Here is a 10,616-nt window from a genome sequence, read left to right as displayed (position 1 = left end):
CATTACCAAAGGAGGAGGCCAGAGAGAACTAGGCACCAGGTGGTTAATGGATTTATAAAGGGAATTATTAGTGGGTTTTGACCAAAATTACCTAATCTGGTTTACATTTTAATAGGATCTTTTTTATTATCTTACTTAAAGATAGCAGATTCTTTTTGCTGCTATGTTGAAGGACTATAGGGAAATAATGTGGAGACCAAGTCTAATTAGGTACTTCCTAATGATGATTCAAATCACGTAGTAACAGTTAAGCTGGATGCTGGATGTCTTCTAAGGGAAGGGACAAAAGGATTGACTCAGTGTGAGATGTGACAGATAGAAGATGAGGGCCAACAGAAGGATGACTTGTTCTTTACGGGAATACTGTGAGAATAGGATGTGGCAGAGGGATAAAGAGGAATTATCATGATCTCAGCTTTAGACATGCAAAATTGAAGCGGCTTTAGACATTAAGAGGAGATCAGAACAGAGATACAAGATAGACGCAGATCTGGAATTCATCGGCATGCAAATAATACTTAAAAACCAGAGAATAGATGAGATCCTCAGGATAGGAGCAGAGATACTAAATAGAATGTGTTCACAGACCACACCCTGGGCCACAGCAATACTAATCAGGAGTTAAAGAGAAGTAGACACAGAAAACTGAGTAGCCAGATCTGTAAAGAGCAAGAAATGTGGTTTCCTGGAAGAAAAGAATGTATTTTAAGAGGGTGGTCAGCTTTGTTTAATGTTGCTAATAGGTCACATAAATGAGTTCTGAGAAGTGGCCACTCATTAAGTCATAGTCAAGGTCTTTGGTGACTTTGATAGGAATAGTTCAAATGGATCAAATCCTGGGAAAAGTGTCATTGAAAGTGTTCAAATGGGATACGAGAAATTGGAGACACAAACTGTGAACAACTTGATTGACTGATGGATTAATTGAGATGGAATTTTACTCTTGTCACCCAGGCTGGAGTGCAATGGCATGATCTTGGCTCACTGCAACCTCTGCCTCTGGGATTCAAGCGGTTCTCCTGCCTCAGCTTCCCAAGTAGCTGGGATTACAGACATGAGCCACCACACCCGGCTAATTTTTAAAAATTTTAGAGACAGGTTTTCACCAAGTTGGCCAGGCTGGTCTCAAACTCTTCACCTCAGGTGATCCGTCCACCTTGGCCTCCAAAAGTGCTGGGATTATAGGCATGAGCCATCTGTGTCTGGCTCTGAACAATTCTTTTAAATAGTTTTTTTCTTCTTCTTCTTTTTTTTTTTTTTTTTTTTTTTTTTTGGTAAAGGGAAAGAGCGAAGATGGCATGGCCATTGGTCAGGAGGCACTGGCCCTGCTGAGGGAGGATGTCTTAGGGTGTGCTGACAGTCACGGGCTAGGAGTGTGAGCAGTAGCTGTTAGCGGTAGGTGGCTTCGAAGGACCTTGCCTCAGGTAGGCATATTGATGTTCGCAGTGTTTCTCACTGATACACTGCAGCTGAAAAGAGGTACATTTAATCAAGCCAGCTATCACTGTACAAATAGTGTTCCCTTCTTCATCCCTTTTAATTTCTCCAGATTTTTCTTTAAAAGTTTTTAACTCTTATTTATGAGTCCTCTGGATTACATTAGTTGTTTGCATAGCAGTCTCCCATTCTAGCCTAAGTTCTTGAGAAAGGCCATATTTTATTTTCTTTTTTGCATGTATCTATTCCATAGCCCAGCTTCTCCATGTGGCAGATGCTTCATAAACGTTTTTAAAGAATGACTGTTATCTTCCATTTGGGTATATCCTGTGTTTGACATAAAGTTCAGTGTCTTCCTAAAGTTTGCTATTAATTTCCACATACAGGATTGTATTTGACCATTTTGTTTTCCAGAGTCCCTGTGAAAGAGGCAGAGTGAGGGCAGGCTCACTGCAGCTGAGCAGCACATCTGCAGGGAATTCATCTTTGAAAAGGACAAAGCGAAAAGCACCTTCCCCACCCTCCAAAATACCCCTGCATCAAAGCGATGAAAATAGTCATGTATCTGGTAATGTGATTTTTTTCATTAACATTACATTTCTATTGTGTTTTGTTTAATATGGACAGTAGGAAAGATATGGATTTTATGTTATGATTTTTTAATAATACTTAGGCTTTTAAAATATATCTCGATTAGTCTCATTTAGCTGCCTTTTAAAAATCTGAAACATCACAAAATAAAGTGTCAAAATTATACAACTCCATTATCCTAAAATGAACATGTCATAATTTGTGAATTTATTCAGAAAGGTGCTGCCATTTCAGTATTAGCTGCATGTAGGAAAAGGAATCTAAGTGGATTTTAGTTGTTTCATAGCTAGATAGTAAAGTCTAGCTATGTAGATAGTAAAATCATAGATGGTAAAATCTAGATAGTAAAATCATAGCTAGATAGTAAATGGCTTCTAGCAAGGCTCACTACTTTCTGAACTATATAAAAATAAGTTAAACTGTTAAGGAATTGTTTTATTCGTGAATATGACTTTATAAGTTGTGTTGCTTCTTTCCTTTAGCCTTACAGCCAGAAGATGGAGTTCCTTCAGATAGTGTTTCAGAAGCAAACTCTCCTGCGGAGCTATCAAACCCAGGTATGACACCCTTATTCCACGTGGTATAATTACTGAAAAAGGGCTTCTGTGATTATTGAGAAATAAATCCAGTTGCAATGTTTTGTACATGAAAGAGATACAGATTCTTTGGCTTCATTTCCCAAATTTTACATTATAAAATGAATTCTTGCCCCCACCCTTGTGCCCCTCAACCCAATTAGAGTATGAAGTTGGCAGAGATCAAAATTTCAGTTCTGGAATTGTCCTTGAGCACTTTCTCTATGTGGTCTCCTGTTTTTCCTTATGCAATATCAGGTTAACATTTATTAACCTCCTTCCCAAGTGTATTGACACACCATAATTAGGAATGTGCCTTGGTGTGTGCAAAAGGAAACTTACAGGAAAGTGTAAGCACAATTTCCTTATGCAACTGTTCTAGGTATGAACTCATACAAGTATCCTACTCTAATGGTGAAAGTTTGTTGCCACAAAAATGTTTTCTGTTGCAGTATATGGCTCTCCTTGTGGATTCTTCCCAAATGAAATTCCATTGAAAGTAACATAATTTATTCTAATATTTTTCCAATGTTTTAAATAATACTAAGTAGCTTTTATAAGTATGATAAAAATGTTTTAATCTTTAGAGTTACTATTAGGCATCAATGAATGTGAAAGACTAGTAATGTCATACTAAAAATAGACTATGATTACGTTAGGACTTTATCATGGGGATAATTTTGTAAGTATGAAAAATGCTTAATATAACTCACCTAATTTTTATAATTTATATTCCAAATACTGGAAACATGTAGGAGCAAAACTATTGAATCTTGAATCTTTAAGTGGTGTTTAGGAATTTGGAATTTTAACATATATATGTTAGAATTCTTCATTCCTCTATGATTTTAAATCTTACTCTCAGATAACTAGTAACGATTTTCTCAGCTTTTACTCAGAATAATATAAATGGCACCATTTTGTTCCACAAAGGAAATTTATTGGATAATGTTAACAATTACAACTGTTTTGTGAAATTAGAAGTCACTGAAGTATTAGAAAAAGGTGTGAATGCTATTCAAACTTTGTTTCATGTCTGCTTTCTTCATTTTTTTTCCATTTTACCTTCTTGTTTAATGCATGGACAATTGTTAAGCTAACAAATCTGATTTCTTCCAAAATGCTTCTTGATCTCTGCTTGCCTTAACTCTGTTGTCTAAGTGCCATTTCCACAGATTCTACTTATTTGGCAGAAACCTCCTTTGGCCCTGGGCTCTCCAGTCAGGAGCAGTGCACTGCATCCAAACTGATGGAAGAAACCTCTGTCTTTAAGCGCCCTGGAACACCAGAGGCAGCCATAGCATCACTAACATGTAGGTGGTCAGGCCTTTCTTGGCTGCTGCTTTGTGTCAAGCAGATTAAGATATCATCAATTGTAAATTTGATTACTTACTGAAACCTTGTATAAACATATTTTATAAAGAAAGAGAGGTTTCCCCATTTTCACTGAAAATTTTATCTGGATTTGGAGTTTGTTGTTTTTCCCAACCATACAGATGAATACAACAGAGTGGATTAGTTAAATAAAATCAGTGGTTCTGAAGAATTTTAGCTTCTCTTCTATTTGTCTTATATATACTGAGGAGGTCATTTAAAAAACACAATTGAGACTGGACATGGTGGCTCACACTTGTAATCCCAGCTACTCATAGGCTGAGGTGGGAGGATTGCTTGACTCCTGAATTTCGAGACAGGAGTGAGCTATGATTATGCCACTCATTCCAGCCTGAGTGACAAAGCAAGACCCTGTAATAAAAATAAAAAACACATTTGTATCTAAACCATCATGACCTTTCATTTTTCTCAATACAGAGTTTTCAAATTATATAAATACATTCTTAACTCATAGATACAATATGCTATTGTAGACACATTATATTATAGATGGGTATCATAATGATTATTTCACGTCATAATAAAGTGTCATTTGCCAAAATATGTACATTTGAAAATTTACTTAAACCTAAATTTTAAGATTTTTTAAATTGAGTAATCAATTTTTATTAATGACAAAAATACCATTAAAATTTGCCATATTAATTTCTCAAAGAGCACAAATGGCACACTTTTCTGTCTATATGCCTAGGGATAAAATTTTAAAAATACACTTTAAGTACTTTAAATATTCAACTATGTTAAAATTTTAAATTTTGTAGATGTGCTGATTACTATAATCTGATGCTATATCACCTCCCCACCCTGCCCCTCCCGTCACCCCCAGCCTTATGATAAAATTAAATTTCATTCAGATACTATGGTGTACATAGAAATGTTTAATTATATTTAGCAAAAGTCCAAAACCTCACTCTTTGGCTCGCATTTACTTTCACAGCTAATCTTGTCAATAAGCATGAACATTAACTGCTAGGGATGCCTCCTTCTCTTTTACCCTGCTGGCTATTGGTTGTTGGTGATAAAACACATTTTTTATATAATGAAATATTAACTACAGCTATTGAAAATATTTATGTATGCACACATATGTATAAATATGTATGATATTTAAGATATTGTAAGTGTAGAAAAAAGCTAGGTGGCTACAGTATGCTTGCATTTATATTAAATAAACTATCAAAAAGAAACTAACAAAAGAAAAGGAAACGTGGGTATGGTTATCAGCATATGCATGTATATTACACTTTCTCAGAACATATAGGAAAAACTGTTAAAGCAAGATGCCTCTGAGAATCAAACTGGGTAGGAATAAAACTTAATTTTCATTGTCTAATACTTGCTCTATTTGTATTTTTAAAAATTATATTAAGCATCTAGGTCAGTGGCTTTTAACTCTGATTGCATAGTAGAATCATTTAAGTAGGCTTAAAAGTCCCTTGCCCCACCCTTCAGAGATTCTGATTTTGTGGAATAGGGTGTGAGGCTCAGTATTTTTAAAGGTGGCTCAAGCAATTATCAAGTATAGTTGGTACTAATAACTATTGAGTCAAATTTTATGGGTGCCCTTGTAGACAATACAGAAATCTCATGTGCTTTTCATTTTCATTTTTAAAATTATTAATTTGCATTTAATTTGCACTATTAGTTGTTGGATGAGTGTAAAAATCATCCAGTTGAAAGACATTTCTTAAAGGAAATATTTAGCTTGAAGTTTATGAGATTAAATAACCGTTTGTTTCTACCATGAATAAAACCTAGAGTGATAGCAAATTGTTTTGAGAATTATGAGTCTGAGATAATCTAGTTTCATGTTAACGTGATTACTCACCAGGAGAAATAACTTCACTATTATTTTTGAAGCAGAACTTAAAAGAGTCTAGCTAATTATTATTTTTCAAAATTCTTTCCTTGCCAGAATTGCATAGGATGAATGAGGCAAATTAATATTTAGGATTATATCTGCATTTCTTTGTAGCTGGAATAAGCTCTGATTACAGCCTTGAAGAGATAGATGAAAAGGAGGAACTGAGTGAAGTGCCTAAAGTAGAAGCTGAAAATATTTGTGCGAAGTCACAAGATATTCCTTTTGTATCTGCTGATACAATAAATACACTGAAAAATGATCCTGACCCAGCCCTTGGCAATGATGGTGGAGAGTTCTCACAAAACTCCAAGGAAGAAAAACAAGAAACTAGAAGCACATATGGAGAGTAAGTAGTCTCTGTGCTGGAGTGTTGGTGGCGGTTTGTTTAACTAATACTAGTCTTCTGAAACATAGATCTGATATTTTAAACATAAATACAGCCAGCCCTTTGGTTTTGACTTTATCCCTTTTACCATTATGAAAATGTTTATTAATGAAATACTTGTTTGCTGTAAATATGTTCAAAGAAACTCAAATGTGATAGTTCTAATATCCATGCATGAGATAAACCATGAGAAATAGTTAATTTGTGTGATTAAAAATGGAAAGTTTGTGTTTGTGTATGTTTTGCCTATTATCTCTGTGACCTAAATGTAATATCTAATTTTCAATATTTACCAAGTATTCCTGGAGGATTTTCACTGACTGGCATATGAAAACAATTCTGCATATTAGAGCATGATGTTAAATCACGAGTATTATCTTTGCAGTCAACTTTATGAAACAGAGAACATACTTTCTACCTGAGTGATTCTAGAAATGGACAGCTATAGTTTATTCCACTTAGGTTTGAAATGCAACACCATGATTAAGGTGAAATCAACCAAGCAAAATAAACCATATATGTCAGAGGTTTACTATAACTTGCATGAGATTGTCTCCTTATTAAACCGTTCTATCACCAAAGGGAAAAAAAGATCAGTGAGGTCAATCTGCATTCTGATTTATATAGTTGACCTTCCCAGATGTAAAACTAAAATGTTTCATTTAATTTCCTTTTTCTTTAAAAGGCAAATCACTGATAATAACAAAATAAAGCCACTATTTTGGAAAAGTGTCGATTTTACCAAGCATCTTACATCTTTCTTTTTAATGGGACCACCATATGAAAACAAATGTTTCATAGCAGCATTTCTTCTCAGTTATATTTTTCCTCTGCTGTTAAATTTCCGATGCTTGGCAGAAATAGATAATTATTTTAGTCCATCTGTCTTTGGAAATTATTGCCTGTTTTCTCATCGTGTGTGTGTGTGTGTGACTCTGTGTGTGTGCATTTCAATAGTATCAGCATATAACATACTGTGTCATATCTTCCAGAGAACCACACAGTGTAGCATATGATACAAGCAATGAAAAGAAGGTAGTTGACAGCCTAAGAAACTTGAAGTCATTGGGCCCAAACCAAGAGAATGGTGAGTTATGTAAATTAATAGCCAGCACTTTATTACATGCCAGGGACAATACCTAACACTTTTTGTATATATTAACTCATTTAATCTCCTGTAACTCATTTAATACCTACCTCATTTGTGAATATTATGGGTACTAATATTTGTAGTCCCATTTTACAGATGATTGTGCCACAGAGATGTTAAATAATTCACCTGAGGTCTCACAACTACTAGGGTTTAAACTCAGGCAATATTGCTCCAAAGTGTGCTCTTAAGACCATGTGTACTACTTTTGTGGTTAAAACATAGAAATTATCTAATTTAGACTTTGGATCTTAGAAATGTTTCCTCTGCATATCTATTTGTGATCTCCTTTTTTTTTCTGTCTAACTTTCTTAAATGAAAGTTTTCTTCCTGATTTTCAAGGCCCAAATCGTCTAATGATATAACTTTGTTTACCACTGTTTCCCAGTTCCCATCCCCAAATCAACACAACGTATTTTTTCTCATAATGTCATTTGCTCATTTCTATATCGTAAGACCTGTATTCATGTTGTCTTTGCCTGGAAGACAATTTTTCATCTATTTTACCCATTCAGTTTTTATCCAAATTATATCATTTTATTTTCTTTAATTGATTATTAGAAGGTTTGTGGTTCTATATTTATGATTCCTCAACTAAATCAGGCAGTCTTGGATGCGAGAAATACTTTGCATTGCTCATGGCACTGAGCAGAATACTGAGATACTCATAAAATATTACTTAGTATTGAATTTCAGAAAAGCAATCCTATGCACATAGAAAATTCAAGGAATGCACAAAGGTGTTTTAAGGAGATAAGAAGGAAGTGGCTTATGAATTCTCAGTCTAATCTTTTATGTTAGTATACAAAACTAGCTTAAGATATTCAGAAAACATAGGAATATAGTATTCATATTTGAATAAGACATAGATAATCCCAATGCCATATATAAATATTATATACATATATATATATATATATATATATATAATTTTATGTGTGTGGTATGTGTTCATTAACTTGAATATGTATGCTTCTGATTCATTTTCTCTCACATTCAATACCATTGTGAGATATATTGAGAAGGTCTAAAAGCAAATAATTTCTTCATTCTCTTCCTCTTGAGTAAGTTTTTCACAGCATGTACTATGATGGCAATAGCATTTCTATTGAGAAATTATGATTTAAAAGCCACTTCTTTCTCTTTAAAACAACAGTCAAGTTGAATCATTTTGCTAAGATTTTTGTGGTCAAATTAGTGCCAAAGTCACAAGTATATATACATAGTATTTTGATTTGCACATGGTTTGTTTGGCTAAGACGTTTGTCAACTCTAGTTGTTTTTTTAACGTTAACTATTGTCTATTATTCTTAAAGTAGCTTTATTCTGTTTTCCTTTTTGCCTATTCTTATCTAAATCACCGTCTTGTAAGGTTGTCAATGTCAGGGTCAGTTTTGAGTAGAGGGTCACTATAGTATAAAAGATACCTTCTCCCTCTGCTGGCCATCCTTGGAAAATGATCTAGCCATTCATAAACACTTGGTTAACATCATTGTCAGTTGTATATGAGGATAGATTCTGGGTTTCCAGGACTGCCAATCATTGGAAATAATCATGAAATGTTGAGAAGAAATTCAGAGTTAGACAACAGTAAAGTAGGTATAACCCACCAAAAATACGAAAAACACAGACTTATAATTCTAAAACCAATAAATTAGGGTTTCAGAAAGGGGTTTAATTTAAATAAATGTTTACAAAGATTAACTTTTCTTTTGGAAAATGTTTGTGTTGTGTGAATTGGGAAATACATATATTCAGTGGAAAATTAGAAATAAAGAAGGAAATAGATTTAGACTTATTTCCTGCTGCCAGGAACTGTTTCTTAAATTCTTCCATGCTCATAACAGTGTTCAGAATAGCGTTTTCATATATAAACATTGAAAAATGCTTATTAATCAAGTAAATTGAGAGCAGAGGCAGAAATATGCCTCTTTTATAGTTCCTAAGAGCACGAGTCTTTAATCTTGTAAATCAAAAGGGTTAACAATAATTGCTCATTGAGTAAAGAATTCAGCTAGGTAGATGATACATATTCTGATACTCAGTTGCATTTTTATCTGGAAAGAATAAAAATGAGTTGCATTTTAAAATTACATGTTTAATATAGGAACCTTACAACACAATATGGAATATTAATTAACTGCCACAACCAAATAACTATGCAGTCAGGCAGAGTTTAAAAATGTGAAGATATTCTAAAAAATTGTTTGTATACAAATTTACCTGACGTGATATTTTTCTTCATGGATATCTCTTTTTCTTTTTCTTTTTTTAAAAGATGAATTATACAGTGTAACTCTTTACATTTCAGGCAGTGTGCTTCATCTCATCCCTATAGGTAAAAGTGGGTAATGATAAAACTATAGAGAAACACTTGACATACTTTCACGATTTGACTCCCAAGGCTTACATTTAACTGTGCTGTGCAAATTATTGCCATATCTGAAAAGGCCGGTAGGGTTTTGAAGATAAGCACAGTGGTCGTGCAGGAGGCATGATTCTTTAGGGAATTTGAACAGAGGAGCACAGGAATAACTTAATTCAGTCCTAGGCACGTGGTGCAGACGCCAAAGCCTGTGTTTCCTTCTGCATGCCTCCTGCAGAAGGAAACTTTGCCATCATGTCGTTGACTGCTTTGCCATCATGTTGTTGACTGGAAGCTGTTGCTCTGTTAACCTAGACACTGGCAAATGATTTCTGTTTTCAAGAGGTCTGAATTAGAATCAAGAGGATAAGTAGTGCAAAGAAGAGCAAGGTTATTTTCTTTACTTTGATTTTGATTCTGACTCTAGAATAATGATGCCTATTTCCAGCAGAGAAAAATCTAAGCCAATAAGACTGATTTCATGTCATTGAAATCACCCATGTTATAACTAAAAGCAAAGTCCTCTAACAGTCTTCAGCAAGGATATCTAATTAACAAGAGAATCAACTGAGATTCTGTTTTTACTGTAAATCTTGAAGTTAATGTTTTCTATTATAGGCCTTCATTAAAACTGACTACATTTGCTGGGATTTTTTTCTTTTTAATGTTAGGTATGAAAATATAAATATGCTAGGGGCTATAGAAAAGACAGTCAAAATAGAAAACAAAAGAGAAAAAATACAATTTTTGAATTTGTCAGTTTCTATTTTTTGTCATGAACAATGAAATATTTTTTTACTTCTAAAAAGAAGCACAGCTACCTTCTATGGAGTATTTATTCTGGTCAATATACT

The 10,616-nt window shown here is 34.0% G+C and overlaps 1 protein-coding gene and 1 long non-coding RNA gene across 10 annotated transcripts in view; one reads left to right on the top strand and one right to left on the bottom strand.

The window, feature by feature from the left end:
- Window positions 1-10,616, top strand: part of COBLL1 (cordon-bleu WH2 repeat protein like 1) — a 163,082-nt gene that overhangs the window by 140,714 nt on the left and 11,752 nt on the right. For 4 of the 9 annotated variants that reach the window (XM_032286573.1, XM_032286569.1, XM_032286571.1 and 1 more), the window contains 5 exons: window positions 1,852-2,005; window positions 2,511-2,585; window positions 3,779-3,916; window positions 5,974-6,208; window positions 7,240-7,334. In XM_032286573.1, the coding sequence (XP_032142464.1) occupies window positions 1,852-2,005; window positions 2,511-2,585; window positions 3,779-3,916; window positions 5,974-6,208; window positions 7,240-7,334 (697 nt within the window). The remainder of the gene's footprint in view (window positions 1-1,851; window positions 2,006-2,510; window positions 2,586-3,778; window positions 3,917-5,973; window positions 6,209-7,239; window positions 7,335-10,616) is intronic. The other 5 variants (XM_032286575.1, XM_032286576.1, XM_032286568.1 and 2 more) reach the window with 2 other exon arrangements.
- The window catches only part of LOC116557095, a 73,219-nt gene continuing 72,247 nt past the window's right edge, over window positions 9,645-10,616 (bottom strand). The window contains exon 2 of the long non-coding RNA XR_004271357.1: window positions 9,645-9,729. This is a non-coding gene — a long non-coding RNA (uncharacterized LOC116557095). The remainder of the gene's footprint in view (window positions 9,730-10,616) is intronic.

The sequence above is a fragment of the Sapajus apella genome, unplaced genomic scaffold, assembly GCF_009761245.1.
Source record: "Sapajus apella isolate SASKATOON/1434 unplaced genomic scaffold, GSC_monkey_1.0 scaffold18, whole genome shotgun sequence".
Classification (NCBI taxonomy): Eukaryota; Metazoa; Chordata; class Mammalia; order Primates; family Cebidae; genus Sapajus; species Sapajus apella.
Note: the sequence above shows the minus strand (reverse complement) of the source record. Positions and strands in the feature narration are given on the sequence as shown.